Source organism: Tetrao urogallus (assembly GCF_951394365.1).
Source record: "Tetrao urogallus genome assembly, chromosome: 1".
Taxonomy (NCBI): domain Eukaryota; kingdom Metazoa; phylum Chordata; class Aves; order Galliformes; family Phasianidae; genus Tetrao; species Tetrao urogallus.
This window is the reverse complement of record NC_136813.1, coordinates 90034516-90054058: the sequence shown is the minus strand read 5'-3', so window position 1 is coordinate 90054058 and position 19543 is coordinate 90034516. Positions and strand designations below refer to the sequence as shown.

General features: G+C 41.0%; 1 protein-coding gene across 2 annotated transcripts; it reads left to right on the top strand.

Moving 5' to 3' along the window:
* Positions 1-569: 569 nt before the first annotated feature.
* Positions 570-11505, top strand: IL10RB (interleukin 10 receptor subunit beta; the record flags this gene model as incomplete). Of its 2 annotated transcripts, none has more annotated exons than XM_079533607.1 (7): positions 570-618; positions 1675-1798; positions 3632-3798; positions 6171-6337; positions 7959-8109; positions 9520-9677; positions 11323-11505. In XM_079533607.1, the coding sequence occupies 7 exons, from the start codon at positions 570-572 to the stop codon at positions 11503-11505; spliced, it is 999 nt and encodes a 332-aa protein (XP_079389733.1). The 2 variants fall into 2 exon arrangements, with proteins under 2 accessions (XP_079389733.1, XP_079389732.1); XM_079533606.1 differs by having other exon boundaries at positions 11293-11505.
* Positions 11506-19543: the final 8038 nt, after the last annotated feature.

The window sequence follows — 19543 nt, the reverse complement described above, 5'->3', positions numbered from 1 at the left end:
ACTGTACACACGGATGAAACAGTTTGGCCTTGTGTGGAGGCCCTGACTCCTCTTGATGTTTGATAGTCTACTCGTGTCTTTTCACTATTGTGCTCCTTTTGCTGAACTTCTCTTAAAACAGAATAGCCCTACAACATGCTTCCTAGTCCATAATGCAACATCTAAAAGCCATTACAGTTTTGCAAGCTAATCACATAACACAACAGTTCAACAGCTAAAAACGCGCTACTACAATATATTGTGTATTTACTTCTTCAGATCAGAACTAAGCAGGTGCAATTACTTGCCAGCTCGGATCTTGCCAAGTTAACTATTTGCAGATTCATACATCCATCTTGGCCCCTCCACAGGGCGACAACAGGGAAACGTCAGGCGCTGCTTGCGTTTCAACTCGAGCATCGGTGCCGCGCGGAGAGGGAATTTCCCTGAGGACTGCGGTTCCTCCTTCCCCACGCCGCCCCGCCCCGCCCCGCCGGGCCGCGGCAGTGCGGAAGGGCTGCGGGGCAGCCCCGCTGCTGGGGCAGCGCCCGGCTCCGTGAGGCGGCGGCTGACGGCGGGAGGGAGCCGCCATGGCAGCCGCCCTACGGGGCGCCCTCTGGAGCTGCCTGCTGCTGTGCGGTGAGTGAGGTGGGCGGGGAAGCGCCTCAGCGGGGCGCTCGGCGGTGGTGGGACCCGGCCTGCGTGAGGAGTCGGGCTGCGCGAAACCCGACGGGGCAAGGAGTGCGGAGCGGGGCTCCGCTCCTGTGGTGTCGGAGCAGCGGTCGGGTGAGGCTTGTATACGAGGCTCACGTGTGCCCTTCCATTTCGTTTCAGTATCAGCGATTGCTTTAAAATGATTAAGTCGTAGCAGTAATGGACTATGGCCGGTGCTGTTTGAGGACTTCCTTTACTTAATTTCGGTTTTGTTCTCATCACTTACGAAGCATGCCAATCAATAGCACCTTTATCTGTATGGCATACTTCATAGATCTCTTGTCTTCGAAGCTACTTCTCCTTTAACTCCCTTTTTCCGAAGGGCGGCTGTTAAAAGGGACGAACGAAGCATTTGAAATGTCAGTACTAATCCACACAGTGATGACATCTGTAAGGTTTCTGTTTCATTCTTTTAGTGCTGGGCAGAGAGACTCTTCTTTATTCCAGGCCAGGTAGGATGGGGCCCCGGGCAGCCTGAGCTGCTGGGGAGCAGCCCTGCCCACGGCAGGGGTTGGGGCGGGTGAACTTTCCAACCCAAACCCTTCTGGATCTGCGGTTTGTGCTCCCCTTCAGCAAAAAAAAAATAAAAATAAAAATAAATAAAAAATCATCCACACATCCATGTTTAGCCCTAGTACTACAGGAGCACTGCTGAGAAACAGTGCTGGCAATCTCAGTGAAAGTTTGTGCAGGCAGTTTGGTAGGCAACAAGTCATAAGCAGGAGCAGTCATTGCTCAGAAGTGATGTTATTGTGAAGGCAGTACTTACTGGAAGTCATTGATGCCAGCTGATTTGTCTTTGTTGTGCAATCTTGAGACAAATGATAGGCATCAGGGGTTAATTAGTTGTTGGAATGTGGCTAGCACATGCTCGAGTTTTAAAGGCTGAGATTGAAAGGGAGGGTTGCATTTATGTCATGGGTGACTGAAAAGACAGTGGGGGGAACACACACTAAAATGTTTGTTGTTGATTGCTCCCAGTGTCTGGAATAGTGCCCAAGCCCCGAAATGCAAGGATAAAGTCAGTAAATTTTCGGAGCGTTTTACTATGGGACCCACCTCCGGTTCACAGAGGCAATCTAAGTTACACTGTCCAGTTCAAAAGGTAAGTATGGCAGAATTGTGGGTTTTTTTGGTGATATTGTTTTTTAAAATCCACATTTTACAGCTGTGCACGTTTGATTTCTTTCAATTTTTATAGGGAAATTGGTAGCTCTCCTTTTCTTTTAGCTTGTGAGATGCTTGTCTTTTGAGCTGAATAACAAGGCTGACATTTTTTCTATGCGAATAGAATAGAATAGGATAGGATAGGATAGAATAGGATAGAATAGGATAGAATAGAATCACTCAGGTTGGAAAAGACTGTAAAGATCATCAGTCCAACCACGACCTAACCATCCTACCCTAACTCTAACAGCCCTCCGCTAAATCATGTCCCTGAGCACCACATCCAAATGGTTTTTAAACACATCCAGGGATGGAGACTCAACCACCTCCCTGGGGGGCCTATTCCAGTGCTTAAAACCCTTTCTGTAAAGAAATGTTTCCTGATATCTAACCTAAACTTACCCTGGCACAACTTGTGACAGATGACAGGACAAGGGGAAATGGCCTCCAGTGAGAAGAGACCAACCCCTCTCTTGCTGTAAGCACCTTTCAGATAGTGAAAGAGAGCAATAAGGTCTCCCCCCAGCCTCCTTTTCCCCAGACTAAGCAGCCCCAGTTCCTTCAATCTCTCCTCATAGGACATATTCTCCAAGCCCTTCACAAGCCTTGTTGTCCTTACCTGGATCTGCTCCAGCACCTCAATGTCTTTTCTGTACTGAGGTGCCCAAAACCAAAGCAGTTTCATATGTACTTCTTCAGAACTGGAAACACATTTTAAAATTGACTCTTAAGAGCTGTGTGTATGTTCTTCACTGCCTGCATAGCCATCACCTGCTGTTTGACAGCTGTAATCCTGCTGAGCATTAGGACCTTGGACCTTAGGACTTTGACAGGGATCTCTTGGAAAGAGTCCAGCAGAGGGCCACAAAGATGGTGAAGGGCCTGGAGCATCTCTCCTATGAAGAAAGGCTGAGTGAACTGGGTCTGTTCAGCCTTGGGAAGAGAAGACTGAGAGGGGACCTGATCCAGGTCTATAAATATCTAAGGTGTGGGGGGCAGAATGGCGAGGCCAAACTGTTTTCAGTGGTGAGTGGAGACGGGACAAGGGGAAACGGCCGGAAACTGCAGCATAGGAAGTTCCGCACGAATGTGCGCAAGAACTTCTTTACAGTGAGGTGACGGAGCACTGGAACAGGCTGCCCAGGGAGGTGGTGGAGTCTCCTTCTCTGGAGATGTTCAAGACCTGCCTGGATGCCTACCTGTGCGACCTGCTGTAGGGAACCTGCTTTGGCAGGGGGGTTGGACTCGATGATCTCTGGAGGTCCCTTCCAACCCCTACGATTCTGTGATTCTGTGATTCTGTGACCTTCTCTGATCTCTCATCCTTAGCAGCATAATTTCTTATTAAACAGTCCCCAGTCAGCTCTCAGGCTCTGTTTCCCCAGCTCTCTCTTAGACGCATCTCTGAGGGGTCCAACAAAGTCAGTTAGAGAGCAAAGACACACACAGAGGTATTGTCCAATATTTGCAGTCTGGTCTAATACCTAGTGTCTGCTGAATCACATCTTTGTGACCACTGCCAAGAAAAGGGCTTCTATTTTCTGACTCTCTAAGTCTGTCATGAATGCATATGTATATATGAAGTGCCTAATGTGTGTGTATACACTAGAAATAATCTACCTTGATCTATCTTTCCTTGTCCATGAGTCATAACTGGGTGTATTAAGAAGCAGATATGCCACTGTCCCGGTTCACTGACAGGTAAGATATTTTGTCCATTTTATAGTTTACCCATCATTTACTTTTTTTTTTTCCTCCTTCTTCCATACAGCAATTTCCCTAAGCAGGACTTTACCAATGTGGCAACCAACCTGAACGTCACGGAGTGCGACATCTCTTCTCTGTCTGTTTATGGAACCTATGTGCTACGGGTCAGGGCAGAGCGGGAAAACGAGCACTCGGACTGGGCGGTCGTCAGGTTTAAGCCAATGGCTGACAGTAAGCCTTACTCTAATCTGCCATGAAAATGTTGTCTGCTGTTGATGCAACTGTACAATTTGGCCCCAGAAGAAAAGCTGTAGTGTAGAAATCCATTTTAAATGTAATTATGTTGAAAAAATGAAATGTTAGTTGTAACACTTTCATTTTTTGAAGACTAAAGTTGCTCTCAGAAAATGTCGAAGGTTCACTGTTTTACCTGAATATTAGTATTGGGATTCAAAACCCCTTTGGGGGAGGTTTTATTTTATTCCATTTTTAAAAGGGGGCATTCAAAATTTTATTTTTTTTATGTCAAGAAATAATCTGAATTGTACAATACCGTCATTCTGTTAGTGAAGCTTTACAGCCTTTGTGAAAGATATTGACTTACACGATTGTGTACAGCAGAGATATTAATCATAGAATCATTTAAGGTTGAAGACCTCTAAGAACCACAGAATGGCCCAGGTTGGAAGGGACCTCAAGGATCATGAATCTCCAACCCCCTACCACATGCAGGGCCCCATCCAATCTGGCCTTGATTGATCCCCTGGCCTCCAGGGACAGGGCATCCACAGCCTCTCTGGGCAGCTCGTGCCAGCACCTCACCACTCTCACAGAGCTGTCACCTAGTCCAGCTGTAATTATGAATATCTTATCTGAGCACTGGAACGTGGGAGTGAGTTTTACCAATAAGAACCTTTATTTCTTACATTCCTCCTCTGCTCATAAGCAAAATCAACTTGTTTTAGACCATGTAATTAATCTTACCCAAGACATTTTTTTCCTCTTAATACCAAATCTCACATTTGAGAAATACTTCTTAAAATCCTTTCTTTCTTGCTCAGTCTTCATTTGCTTAATTTCAGCATTCTCTTCCTTGGATTTCAGAGAATCTTACAGCTTTGTTTTTCTAAACATTTCTATTAGTTATCTCTCCAAAAGCATAATGTTGATGTAACTTAATCTGCCCAGAACAGAAGTGCTGGAACATAGCACAATAAACAAAATACAGCATTGCAAATAATGTGGGTGTCCAACCTTTTAGCTTGCCTAGGTTGCATTGAGTGAACAACAATTGCCGTGGGCCGCACATAAGATATGTAATATAGATAATGTATAGAAGTAGCAAAACTTCTCTTTATAAACATACATTTCTATATAAGCATAAAATTAAGGAGGCAACAACAACAAAAAAATCCCATAAAACTAGCAGATTGGACATGTATGGCAAATGTAAATTACAGCCAAAAGAAAGCGTAATACAAAAAGTATGGACGGGTTATCAGAGCAGAGAGCAAACATGTAAAGCATTAATAAAGTTGTAGTTTGATGTATGTTTGAAAGAAAATGTAACCTTCAGTGCAGGCTTGGCTTTAAAGAGGCACTTTAGGCCTGAATTGAGAAAATCTGGGTAGAAGGACCTGTGAGTACTACCTGGGCCAAATTTCTGCAGAAGACATGGGGATTTTTAAGGTGGTCATAGCTGATCTGAGCAAGGCACCTTAATAAAAAATACCTGAATGCCTCTCTGTGTTACCATTTCTGGTGGTGTATATTTTATTTTTTTCTAAAAGAAATTCCATGTTTAACTGTAGAAACAGCTTAAGAAGATGAGACTAATGGAGCCTTCCTCATGTTATTTTTCACAAGTTCAAAAACAAACAGATTAATGAGCATTACATGAATCCATGGTTCAGAAAAGAAAAAGTGTTTTATTAAATACATATCTCTCAATGCAGAATTATCTGTATATTGAGCTTTTCCTTTCCTGGACACGTTATAGTGTGACTGTAGGTAGGTAAAACTTTATTACAGGCAGCTAAGGCAGAGTTGTGCTGCTGGAATTAGAGGAGGCTTTAATGGAGAGCTCACAGCATGTAATGCTGTTGACAACTCAGCTACTCATGAAATTAGGTGGTGGCACAAAAACCTGATAAAGACAGGTCATTTTTGAAATACAGTATTTAACCTAAGGAGCTCAATCAAGATGCACAGAAGTAATAAAAATGTTTCAGTTTGTCAAAACAATCACAGTGAAAAAAACATTGAGATGCTTCACTGGAAGGTCTCCTCAGATGACAGATGTTGCAACAGTGCATCTCAGGAGGAGAAGTGAGCAATAACCCATGGAAATAGTCCTTCCTCCCCAAGGGTGCCCGCAGCTGGAAAAAGAGAACTGAGTGAATTGAATATGTTAACTGCAAAAGCAAATGTCTTTGAAGAGCCTTTCTATTAAGAAAGGGTTTATTTATGCCTGACTCAGGACAGAAAATTACTTTCTTCTAATACATAAAAAGATTTAAAGCATGAATTATCACAGTTGATGTAAAAATTCAACATGAAAACAACACAAAACTGAATTCTGCTCTTTCATCTCTTCCATATAGCGGTCATTGGGCCACCCAGTGTGAATGTGAAGTCTGAGTCGGGGACTTTGCACGTGGACTTTACAGGCCCGGCTGCTGACCATGAACATGACAAGTGGTCTCTTAAGCAATATTACGGCTCATGGAACTACCGAATACACTACTGGAAGAAGGGTGGCAATAAAAAGGTAACTTCTGCCTCCAGGATGTTGTGACTCCGTGACTTTGGTATAGGGTTTTCATGGTAAAATGCTGTGTCGATATGAAGTTTCAACAAAATAACAGTATTGGAATAAAACTGTATCACTACCAATTAGAGAATGAAGCCTAGTGAGTACAACTGGTATTCAGAGCAAAATGGCGGACAGTTGCGTAGCTAAACAGTAGCGCAGAGATGATTTGCTCCTTCTTTAATTAGAAATAACTGCTACATTATAAGACTTTATTCCCTCAGGAAGTGATGCTTTGATTTGTGGTGCAGTCTTCCCACCAAGTCTGTGTATTTCACACACACAGGCAAGGGAATACTTAGAAGCTGTGACATCAGTGGTATCTACGAACATGGTGATAAGCTGACTTAGATTCAAATCTCGTGTCGTTGCTTTAGTTTATGCTCTTTGTGGAACACTGAGCTTTCACACCACCGTGGCTGGGGCTTTCTGTTCCTGTGATCATCTTTTCACCTCATCGCTTTCTATTTCATCCCGCTTTCTTTGATGGACAGCCTTTTCCTCAGGCAGATGTGTCGCTCAGCTCAAAAGGCCTCTCCTTAGAGAACTGGTTAAAGATCATAAATGATTTATTAAATATTTAGGGTCATAAATTCCATTACAGGAAAAGAAGGAAGCACATTACTGGAAGGATTTGGTACGTCACTACAATTTTCATCTAGTAGGACTCCATTACATATAATTCTAATGTGTGTTTGTTACTGTGCAAAACTCCTTGGCATTCAATTCCAGAAAATTAAGGATCATTAGCTCCCAAACAATACATGCTTTTCAGTTCCCCAGTTACAAGAAACAAAGGTGGTTTTGCGTATGAGCCACAAACTTAGACCATTTACCAGAGAAAGTGGGAACTTCAGTTAGAGTCTGTGCTTGTAACTCTTCAGTGTTTGGTCTTACAAATTTCCCAACAGGATCAAAGAGTCAAAAGGACAGACTGCGTAATTTCATAGGTTGTTCTTCTGAAGTGGAGGCCTGCTCAAAATCTTGAATACTTACTAGAAAGTCTTCTCAGCCCTAAGAGTCTGTTTTTATTGCATACTGAGCCAAGTCATAGGAGTTGCTATATTTTGCAGGGACCATATAGGTAACTAAAGAAACATAACCAACCATGCCTGCAAAGAGCAAATTGCATCGTTGTCTATCATCTAATAATTCAACAATCCTTTTTATTTCTCTGTCTTTTAAATTTTGTCTAGATCTTCCATCATACTGGCTCTGGAACTAAGTGATGTTTGTCTGTAACAGCATTCTCAGGTGATCTCATCTGGCAAGGCAATTCTTTCTCTCTGCAAGCATCCCATTAATCACATCTCTGTAGGGCTCTTTAGACCACAGCTTCACTAATGTAGCTAGAGGCAGACAAAGGCAGTGGTATGAGTGATCTCCCATTCCAACCAGAGATGAAATCAGTGAGAGTTATCAGTTGTTTGACACTGGTAAGGTGTTTCATTCTGCCTTTAAAAGCCTGATTCACATAGCAGCTGTAACTGCTAGGATTTGTCCTACTGCCATTTAAATTACTTTGTACATTCACTGAACTCATGCTTTGCATTTATTTTGTATCCTTCTCTTTTATTAGGTAATTCACATAGATACTAAGCATAACTCTGAAATATTATCTCAGTTGGAGCCGTGGACCATATACTGTATTCAAGTGCAAGGGGTTATTCCTGAGTGGAACAAAACAGGAGAACTGAGTCAAGAGCTTTGTGAGCAGACCAGTCATAACGGTAAGATCTGCAGCATCAGAATGTTATAAACATGGTGTTCAATTAGGAAATGTACAAAGGCATCTAAAGTGAAAATCCATGTAATGTGTAAGCCTTCCAAAAACTGATGTGTTGATTAGTTTAGTATTATTTGGTGACATGCGCACCTTTGGAACTGGGGGGGTAGAAACTAAAAGCTACAACGAGTATGGCTCTGATCACAATCCTTTCACTGCACAAGCCTCTGCATTGCTCAGACTTTGAAAATAAGAGTTAAATGAAGTACAGGCTCTTCACTGATCACCGTTATGTTTCTGAATTCCAGTTACTATGAGCTGTACTCACTGTTAGCTGTACTCACTGTTGTACAAAAGCTTTTGTTCCATAAATCTGAGAAAGGAATTGGACTCCAAATTGCAGTCTGCTCCATCTGTGATGCTGTGGCCAATGTCTGCCATGAGGCCACAGTGTATTTTCTGAAAATACACTGCGTGTTTTCTGTGTAAAGCACAGTAGTTGTTAATTGATGATAAAAACAAATTGCTTTTCACGTTTAAGGCAGTTAGGCACCAAAAACACATTCACTTCCAGCCATGCCACCTTAGCTGCTGCCCAGGGAATCCAGCAATCTGTATGGTTGGACCCTGCCATCTCATCAGGGAGATTTAGGATAAAAGATCAGTTAAAAAGAGAGAATGGAACACTACACGATGTCTTTTTCATAGACAAAATGTGTACTTCAGGTAACTTACACCTTCTCTTCAGGCAGAGAGACAAGTTAATGAGGAGAGGAAGCCATCTTTGGGAACCTAATCTGTTACTCTTAAAAATGTCCTAAATATTTTTCCTACCTGTATGTTATCTGCATGCACTGCAGTTAAATTGCAGGTGGGTTTAGGTGATGGTGTTGCTTGTTCATCTGTTGCTAAAGCAGCACTTAGCAATCGCGATGTAAAATATTTTCAGTGTTGCATGGCTACGTTGTTCCCATCACCTGTTGTGAAATCCATGAATGGACACAAATTTTCTCAAAGTCTCAGTGTTTTGGAAGCCTACAGGGTTTTGTCCTGTGTCTTTACTTTGCTGCCATTGTTACATGTATCCTTAAGAGAAAAATGAATCCCTGCACTCTGGCAGTATCAACTCCTACACCCCAAGAATATAAAAAAATGTATACAAGAGCTTTCTTCTCACATATCATCCCATGCATGATCAAATTCATCTTTCACTTAGTGTTGCATGCAGAATCATGTAACAGTGTAACTATAAATTTCTAAATCTAATAATTTTTAAATGCAGTTTATGGAGAACCTTCTCAGCCTATTAAGACAGGTTGTTTTTTTATAATTCCATTGGGAAAGTGATTATTTGACGAGCATGTATAGAATTCGTAATTGCAGTTTTAATGTATTTTTCTTTGTATCTTTGCAGGTGTAACTCCTGTGTGGATAGTTGTGATTGTTCTTCTAGGATCAATGCTGGCTGTTATAATATCTGTTCCTATTTGTTTCATTTCCTTTTGGTATCTGTACCGACTCACCAAGCATGTTTTCTGCCCTTCGTATATTTTCCCACAACACTTGAAAGAGGTTTGTTCCCTCCCTACCACAATTAAAATCAGCCTTTTCAGTACAACTCTTTGCTTCTCAAAGCTTCTCTGCAGCCAAACCTTTTCATTTGATTTTGCGTTCTTCCTTTGCTCCTGGTTGTCAGCCATCTGGGAGGCTTGCAGATGATAAAGGACAGTGCTGGTTATTGGTAGGTGCTCTGAAGAACTCATTCTGCTGTCTGCTAGTATATATCTATTGTGTATGGTAGCTCTTGCTCTTCTGCCATATGTGAACTACAGACAATTTATTCATCTAAGCGTAAGTGATGAAGTTGTGAACTTTGGGAAAAGCTGACAAAAGAAGGTACATTTCTGCAGGAGCGTGGTGGTGGAAATTGTTTCATTTCATGCTTAGTTTCAGACACTTAAAGGTTATAAATTTTGCATTAATTTTAGCTCATTTTCTTTATCGAGTTCTGCATGGATATAACCATAGTGTTGAAACCAGACTTCCTTTTGAAGAATACTGGTGTAAAATAAACTTTAAAATGCCGTAATTCTGAATTGCTCTGCAACAGGATAGTCTAAAATACTTAAAGGTTGGATAATTAAAAAAATTGGCATAGACTTGTATTCCTAAAGCAATTATATAATCTGTAATATGAGGCTTTCTATGGCTTAGAAACAGGATGTTGTCTTGCATTTTGAAGTCAGAGAATAGCAGGTGTTAACCCATGGTTCCTCTTAATATAGCGAGCAGCTGAGATCTGTCTCCACTTTCTCATTTTTCACTTCAGATTGTACACCTCTCCTGAAATGGTTATTACACAAATATACTAAAACTCAACTTAAGCAAAGAATTTAGTGAAATCTGAAGACTCAGGATAAAATAAGCCATTGCTTCCAGCAATGACTTTGTTACCCTTGCAGCAACTTTAAATCAGTTATGCTAAATCAGAATCTCTAAGGAACAAGGCTATGCAAAATGTTATATGTGCTAAAGTTGCTAACTTATACTGCTCTAAATTTCCTGAAGTATTTCTTCAGCCTTCCATTTTGCCTCCTTCAGGATTTGGCACTCTACAGCTTTGTAGCAGGCCTAGCAATCACCTTGTACTGTAAGTTAAGCATATGCTCAGCACTCAGCAGTTGCTGAACCTGGAGCTCAGCTGCTGTGTAGGCATAGCTCTGCAGATCTCCCTCCCTATCCTTTACCCAGTAGTTATGTTTTATATTGACATTTAAGACAGCACTATTCAATGTATCAAGCTAACATCTCTCTGAGATGGTTCAGATGATTTGTGTCTCTTGAAGCTATTCTACAAATCTCTGTGGGCTTCTTCACCAGCAGCAAAATCATCATCATTTTTCTTCCCAAACAAAACCTAGGAGGTTGGTTTTTATATTTTTATGGTTTTTATATTTCTTTAGAAGTTTATGTTCCATAGAAGTTGCTTGCCATGGGGTTGGTTCTTACAAGTAAAGGCACTTCTGGTTTGCAAGGGGAGAAGAGGTTGCTCTATTGTCAGCACTCTAAAGGATTTCTATGGACTAAGAAAGCTAGCTTGTGTGGAAAACGATATAAAGCATATTTCTAAGCAAGCAGGATGGGATGGCTGGTGCAGCTTACCTCTCATTTCCTCTTTCCTTCACAGTTTTTGAGCAAGCCTCCTAGTGGTTCACAGTTTATTTCTCCAGTTCCACAAGAAGAGCATCATTTTCATGATTGGCTCACTGTCATTTCAGAAGAACCTAAAAGTCAAAGTGATGAAACTGTGGAAGAGGCCAGCGAAACAACAGAATACCATCGGGACTCCAAACAAGAAGTTTCTGATTCAGAAATTCTATCACCTTTGGAAAGGGAGTAAACACTCCTCCCACTCCAGTCACGTTGAAAGAAAAGCAAAGGTTGTTAAGTTTCTCTTATTGCTGCGTTCTTAGGGAAATTCATATTTGAAACTCAGCACAGACTTCAAACGTTGTTTTTTAAAGTCCAAGACACTCGCTGATGGCTGTGTAGTAAAGTAAATGATACATAATTTTTTGCCACTGTTTTTAGTGGCTCGCTGAGAAGTTGTAGCAATACTCTGGCTATACTATGCCATTAATTTAAAAAGCAAATATCAGAAATATGGTACTAGTTAATTTAACTTGGTTGAACTATTTATTGCAACAGCTAGTCACAATGGCACGCTGTATAAGGTTTTTACAGCAAAATTACATTTTGCAAAGAAAGAGCTAACCAGACTTATTTTTGTAATGAGAAAGTGTGTGTATTTAAGATATCCATAGCAACGTAATCTTTTTATTGTTTTTGTTTTTGTTTTTTTTTAATCTGATGCAGAACTCTGGAGTTATTCACAGTGAGTAATGTACCGTCATAATAAACCAAACATTAATATTCAGTGTGATTTGCATTGCAAGGTCTTATTCATCCTTGCTAAGGAAAACAGGAACATAGCACTGCACTGCCAGGCAGTCCTCTGTGTTCAGGTGTTGCTCAGTCCTCTGAGCTTCTGCCCTGCAGTTTCCATGGCTTACTAAAGTTTACCTACCTCATCCAGAGTCGACTGAATTCTATGGAAAACTTTACGGTTAAAGAGAGATTTAAAAGTTCATTTTATTTACCTACTGATACATATTCTCAGTATAAAAATAAAAATTGGAACCAGCTGGTTGTGACATGCTATGACATGCTATGTAATGCTACCTGAGGTTTATAGACCTGTTTATTTGTGCGAAGGTTATGTGCACACCACTATCATCGTGACCTTTGCACTGTGCTCTAACCCTTTGAGCGATGCAATTTTTTTGGTACATGTATTATTGCATTCAATTGACAACGAAAAATGCAGTCAGCAGAAGTGACTTGTTACAAATGAAACTGTGTAACCTCATGTGGAAATGACAATGTTTGGGGTTACAGTCTTGAGGCTTGTTAGCATGCATTGCAGGAACTGCTGCAGAAAGAACCACGAGAACAGGCGCTGATTCTTTGTACAGGGTAGTCACATGTAGTTTGGATTAGCTTTTCCTGTACTTTCCAATTTCCATCACCTTTTGTTTTAATGAACCATTTGGGATATGGAAATGTGAGAAGGCACTTTTGCTCTGTTTTTTTCAGACATTTTGTGTGGCATACTTGGCTTGCCTCTCCGCCATAAAAATGCACCTCCTTCCATATTAGCAGCTTCTTCAACTTCTGTACATTGTTTGGTTGGTTTTTTGTTTTTTGTTTTTTGTTTTTTTTCTCAAAAGCAAAAATGACATAGCATAGCTCTTATGCCAGCAGTGGACTGGCCAGCTGACATCAGAATAAGGCTGACATTTCCCTGCCCTTTGCTCAGGCCATTAGGGAAGGCCCTTTCTCTCTCTGACTGCTGATTTTCATGGAAAAACTTGAAGTTCTTGTCTATTAGAAGCAGCTGAAAACAATGAATTATGATGAGGGCACAGATAAGGCGCTGTGCTCTGCCACTTGATCACAGATTCATTGGCAAGCCCAACTTAAAAATAAAAACCTTGGCTATTCGGAAATACAGTCTCTTTAGATTAAGGCAGCAAGAATCTGTTCAAGAACATTGTTTCTGAAATCTTGAGAGTTTGGCTTTTCCCATTTAAAAAGAGGAAGTGTTTCCCCTTGTGTCTCTACTGACACAGTTGTTGTTGTATCACGAGGAGAGGAGAGGGATTGTTCCTCTTTCAACGAATTCAAAGCAGGGAAAGGAAGCATTTGTCTTGATAACCTTGGTTTACTTTGCTTTGATATGGAACATGCTGTCCTCAAAGAAACAGCTGCCTTTCATTCGCTGTCGGTGTCACCATCAAAATCCTTTATGTGATTGACTCCAAGATGAAAAATATATTCATAGTCCAGCTGTGCCTTGGTTAGCATGCAATAGGAGTGAATTCCTCAACTCTACATCTCTGTGGTTCATGGGGGTTTCCAGAAAGTCCTTAGATGACTTCTAGTTTCTTTGCTAAATTTGACTCTTCTGACACCATACCAGGGTTTATGGCTAAAAAGGCTGTAATGATTTGTACTTCACAGCTCCCACACAGAGCACTCATTGAGAATTCACCTGTGATAAAGGTGGAGTGTTCACAAGTGCAGCTCCAGCAGATAACACAGATAACAGGTCAAGGAACCTGTTGGGGCAAACCATATTCTTTTTGTGTAATTCGAAGGACATTTTTGTTAAATTTCAGCCACACAATATAAAGGATGAAGACAGAGCTGTGCAACTAGGATGTGAAGAATTCACAGCACTACAAAAAGGGAAAGCCCAGCTCATTTTTTACTTCTGACTTTTCACTTCTGACATGTCTGTTCACCTCATTTATAATTATCCTGGCTAAAGCCAAGCTAAGCCATTCATGCCTCCAGCTTTCACTCACACTTTTCTAAGCAGCTTTTCTCGGGTATGGCAGGCTGTTCCAGCTAAGGCCCAGTCACAATTAGACTAAAGGACAAAGTGACAAGGGGTGATATATCTAGAAACTCTGGACCTTGTCTCACAAAGCCAACCCTCAAGTTCCACCACATCAGTAGCTCCTTTGGAAGGCAATGTCATGAGATCCTTCTCTGTAAGAGCCCTCTGTGCCTCTTCAGAGACCAACAATCTAAATGAGCTTAGCTTGTGGTGAGTATGATGAAAGCGAAAAAATAAAATAACTGCACTTCTAATTCAGGTGTTTATGATTTAAACTGCAAGATGAGCTTGCTGTTAAGTCTGTCAGGATTTTGACAAAGTAGAACAGACTACTTTGGAGAAAGGGAAATAATTAAAAAAATAGCAAGAGAAGAATGACTAAGGAATGGAGAAGTAGGGAAAACAAAAGAAGAGCTTGTGGTGAACAAGACTGATCACAGAAAAGAACAACAAAGAAAAAGGGAACAGCAGAACCCAACCCAGATGATAAGGGATGAGATCAGCCATTGCTCACTTTCTTTCTGTGTTTGGTAGCTTCAGCATCTTCCCCCCATGCGGGTTCCTTAGGCACCAGCAAAGGCAGGCTGGCTGGAGAGTGCAAATCCACACGTGCTGCCTGGCCAGAGAGACTCCAACTGAACAGTATTGCTGGAAGGGCTTTCAGAAGCTTTAACTCTACATCCACCAGGAAAAGCTTTAAAATAGCCTCTTAACAAGAAATTAAGTACAAGAATTTGTGGTACTAAGTTTGTTTCTGAGGTGGTATGGGAAATTATGTTACTAAGCATATTTAGTTTACTGTTAATCATGTTATTGAGTAAGTGGTATGGAGTATCGGTGCAAACCAAGGCCCCTTCCCTTGATATTGCACTATCTTGAGAAAGAAAGGTGAAAATAGCTATTTCTTTCACAGCTTGTACAGAAAGCACTCTGAAAAACCAACAGGTGTGTCAATAGACTGGAAGTTACTCACTTGTACACCTAGTACAGAATCTTTTCCAATTTTCCTCTTGTATTCCTTTGAGTTAATACCAATGCTTTCAAGTAATTACTGTAAAAGGCTGAAGGTACAGAAAGATAACGATATCAAAAAGAAAAATGAGATAACACTGGGGAAGCCTTACAGAGGAAGCCCTGACTCCATCAGCATTGATGTGCATTCACTGGTGCTAGGACTGCACACTGGCAACAGCACCAGACCAAAGAATGTTTAACACCTCAGCTCTTCCATCTTCCCATTGACAGACATTGTGTAACTCATATATCATCTCTCATTTCTACTCCTTTCTTCCAGCACCTCTTGTTTACAATGCACTTTGTAAAACCAGACTGCTGGTTCTCCAAACATGGACTTTCTTTACAGACCTGTTTGGGTAACATAGCTACCAACACCATGTAAATCACACCTGGAGCTCTGAACGTGGATTACATTTTCAGACATGCTGATGTAACTGTTGATACAACGAGGCTCTGAATCTCATCCTAATCAAGCACAACTTGTTGATCATTATGAAGAATTATCTATAAAGAAGGAAGTTGGAGATATATTATGGCTAGGTGTTGTGAAGACACTTGGTAGGTCTTCAAAGACTGTAAAAAATAACAAGTTGACAGCAGACTTCTCACATTCCGGAGGCTGGTTGTTGCAAATCGTGACCCCTCTGCCTTTCAAAAGCTAATGCACTCTTCTGACCAGATACCTGTGCTTTTATTTACCTGAGTTTTCTCATGCACTTAAAATATTCAGCAGTTTTGATACACAAAATTATACCTGCCCCAAAACAAACCTTCTCCTTGTAGATCTCAGTGTGTGAGGAGGGTCAGAAGAGAAGGGCAAGAGCTGAACATCAGAGTCTTTCTGCAATCTCATGAATGTGAAGGGATATGGAAACATGTTGGAAAGTTCGAACTTCCTTTATATAGACTTTCCTGATGTAAACTCCCAGGTCTCAATGACAGCAAAGTCTAAAAGCAAGTTGCTGATCACATAGATAGAACTTGTGAAAAGCTTACTTGTGAAAAACCTCTTAACTATAGCCTTGCTATAATTCATACCAATGTCTGGAAGGGGGTAAAAAGTCTACTTTTACGGGGGGTGATCAAGGGTTTAATGCAAGCACAGCACTCCAACTACACTTTCTTCAAGAAATATAGAAATAGGGCCCAAATGTGCAAGCACTGTGCTGGGAAGGGAGCAGGCAGGCTTTTTGAGTGTGTACTTCACTCATAAAGTTTTTAGCTCTCAAAATGATGTAGAGAAACTAACATTCAGCTGCAGAATATCAATGCATTAACAAAAAGAAAATGATTGAATTCCTGTCAGTGAACATCAGCAAACTTCTGCACATGGCAGAAGCAGTTGGTTGTATTCTGACTTCAGTAAGATTTTCCATGTCTTACCAGATGCCGTCACAGACTAAGAAAATTAGTTTAGGTGGAAGAAGATGAAAACAGAGCTTATATTGGGTCAGGTTACAAATGAGTCAACAGTGCACTGTTGCGAAAGAGGCAAATGCCGCAGAGAATGTACAGACCACAGAATGGTACATGTAATGTGTGAGACAATCTTCCCCACTATCCAGCACCAGTGAGAGCTAGAGAGCTACATCCAGAGCTGGGAAAAATCAGGAGGAGGACAAAAAGCTCTGTGAAGGTTAGTGAAAAGAGCCAGCACAATGTGGTCTAACAAAAAAACGACTTACGCTGACATGACAGTCTTCAAATATGTGAGAGACTTTTGAAAACAGGAAATGAATAAATTTCACCTCTATGTCCATGACAGACATGAAAGCAGTTTCAAGACTGAAACAAGACAGATATGAGGAAAAGATTTCTAACGATGAGAACAGAAAAAGTATGGGAGATGTTCCCTGAGAAGTGGCAGAAAACCTGACTCTAAAAGCAAAAGTCCATTGAGAAAGGGATAGACACAAAAGAGCCTGCCTCCGGGGCTCTACAACATGCAGCTGGCTTCCTAAGTCCTTCCTTCCTGATCTCATGTTTCTACACTTTTCAAGCAAGATGAAATGCCGCATTTGCTTCTTTTATCCTGTTCCAGAATTGACGTGAGAAGAAACAAGGGAATGATTTGTCCTTTGCCTGTCAGCCAACAGAAATAAATTCAGTGGAGCCTGCCTGCCTTGGTTTCCTCCATAGCACATGTGCTTTAGGACTGACATTCATGACCACAGGAGCACACATTATCTTCCCTGCTGTTTGGCTGCCTGCATACTGGAGATAGAGCTTCTCATAGAACAGATTTTATCAACACCGGTTTCTGTTTCTTTTTTCTGTGTCACCTGTGAGAAAGTTGCATTCAAACTTACCGGAACATAAACTGTGAATGTTGTGGCTTTTATATTAGATTACTGAATATTTCCAACAGTAAAAAGCTAGTGAGCTTGCTGTAATTTGTTTTATGATCTTTGACTGCAAGGTGGTTACTGTGAAATGTGACCGATATAAGTAAGGTGCCATAAAAATGGTTTCCTATAATCTGTCTTCACACAAGATAAGAAATCATAAAAATGATAAATCTGGGTCAAGGTCAGAAATGATCTGCAAAGAATATATTATCCTAAAAACATGTGATATCCAAGCACTTATCTCCTACAGGCTAGATCATAACCTGTCACTTATTGCAGTAGTTGCCCACTGTTGATTGCAGAAGGAAATGTTTTTTGGTTGGTTTTTTTTTTCTTTTCTGGTAAGGCTTCCACAGCCAAGCAGACCTAAATAGTTCTGCTTTATGGATGCTTTTAACCGGCCTCATCATTTTAGTACCGGAATGCTCTACATCCTGCAAGAACACATCTTGCATAATTCTTGCAGCCATCTCATAACTTTAAAGGGCACAGATTTCCTCCAAGACTGAAAAAAGAAAAAGGGTACTAAATATATCTGTTAGCATTAGCACTTTGTGACTGTGCTAGCCAAGAGCTGGCACTCACAAAAAGCCACCAAAGTGTTCTTTTGTCCAAAGCCACCTTCTCATCAGCCACCAGAGCCCATAGCCTGCTGCCTACATTGGTTTCAAGAGTGTTTGGGTGTGCAGGAAGCTGCAAAAGCAGCATGAACCAGCTGCCTGCAGGCGTTGCTTAGATCTGCACAGCTACAGGCAATAGGCACAAAAGAAAAATAGAGGTGTCTGTATAACTCTTTCTGTAAGTGCATGTGTGTCACAAAAGATGGCACTTTCACTAAACACTGAACCTCGTGTGCCCATGTTGTACAAATGATTTGCACGCGTGCAGCAAAATCAGCACTTCTGGGAAGGAGTTGAGCAACCCCTGTGGTCAAGACTGCTGTTTACATGCAGCAACATCCACCTCATGACAGGGAGGTGCTGTCTGGTACAGGCTGTCTGACCCCATCAGACAGTAGCTGTCTTCCACTATTTCTTCTTCTTCAGTTACATGAAAAGGATAAATAGCCCTTGTCAGAAAGAACACCTGTTTACACAAAATTACACAGGAAGTTGTGGTGAAGCTGATGATATTTGATAGATCATGTCCTACTCTGTTATTTTCATTACAACAGTTTCTCCTCACTGATTACCTGTTCACTATGCCACATGATGACCGTGACGGCTCCTACTGAGTGGTACTTAAGAGCCTAACAATTCTGTTGATCACTCCATTCTGCTACACAATAAATACTCTTCTGCATTATATGTTTGTTGCATTGCATATTTATCGATCAAAATAAATTAATAGTAGAAACCTGAAATTAAACATACATTGATTGCTTAACGACTCCACAATTCTTTCAAGAAATTGTCCTTGTAGCACACCAGATGGCATTAGACACGTACGCTTCAAACGACATGGTTATTCACAACATCTTATAAATCCTCACTGTAATTGTATCAGACTACTCTTAATTATCAGTCTTTTTGATAGTACAGGTTTGCAGCTTTTACATCCTCGATCTGGCTAACGCTATACATTCATTCAATAACCTAGTGGATGGCAACCTTGCCCACGGCAGGCAGCTGGAACTGGATGGTCTTCAAGGGCCCTTCCAAGGGCCCTTCAAGCCATTCTATGATTCTTTGATTCTATGATTCTGTGATTTACACGGATCAATATCATCTGGATTTCATATGCACAGTGAGAAAAAAATGGCACTGATTTTTTCTTATTAATCTAGTTTTGATGTTTCTGACAATACCGATTTCATAGTATCTCATTTTTACTCATCTTTTTGGAAACATGTGGAATATGGCTGAGATACAGGCATCTCTCTGCAGTATAATCAATGACTGTCTTCCAGGTGGCACTATACTGGCACATACATCTTCTCAACTTGTTTCACTGGTTTATGTCTTCAGTAGATATCATATGCCTACTAATGTTTCTTGGTCCCCATTGTTCAAATCTGCATTTAAGAGGAGTTGTACTGTAATTTTTAAAAAGAAGAATTCTTAATGTCAGTTAAATAACAGCAGTAGTGGCAGATGAACAAACAAAAA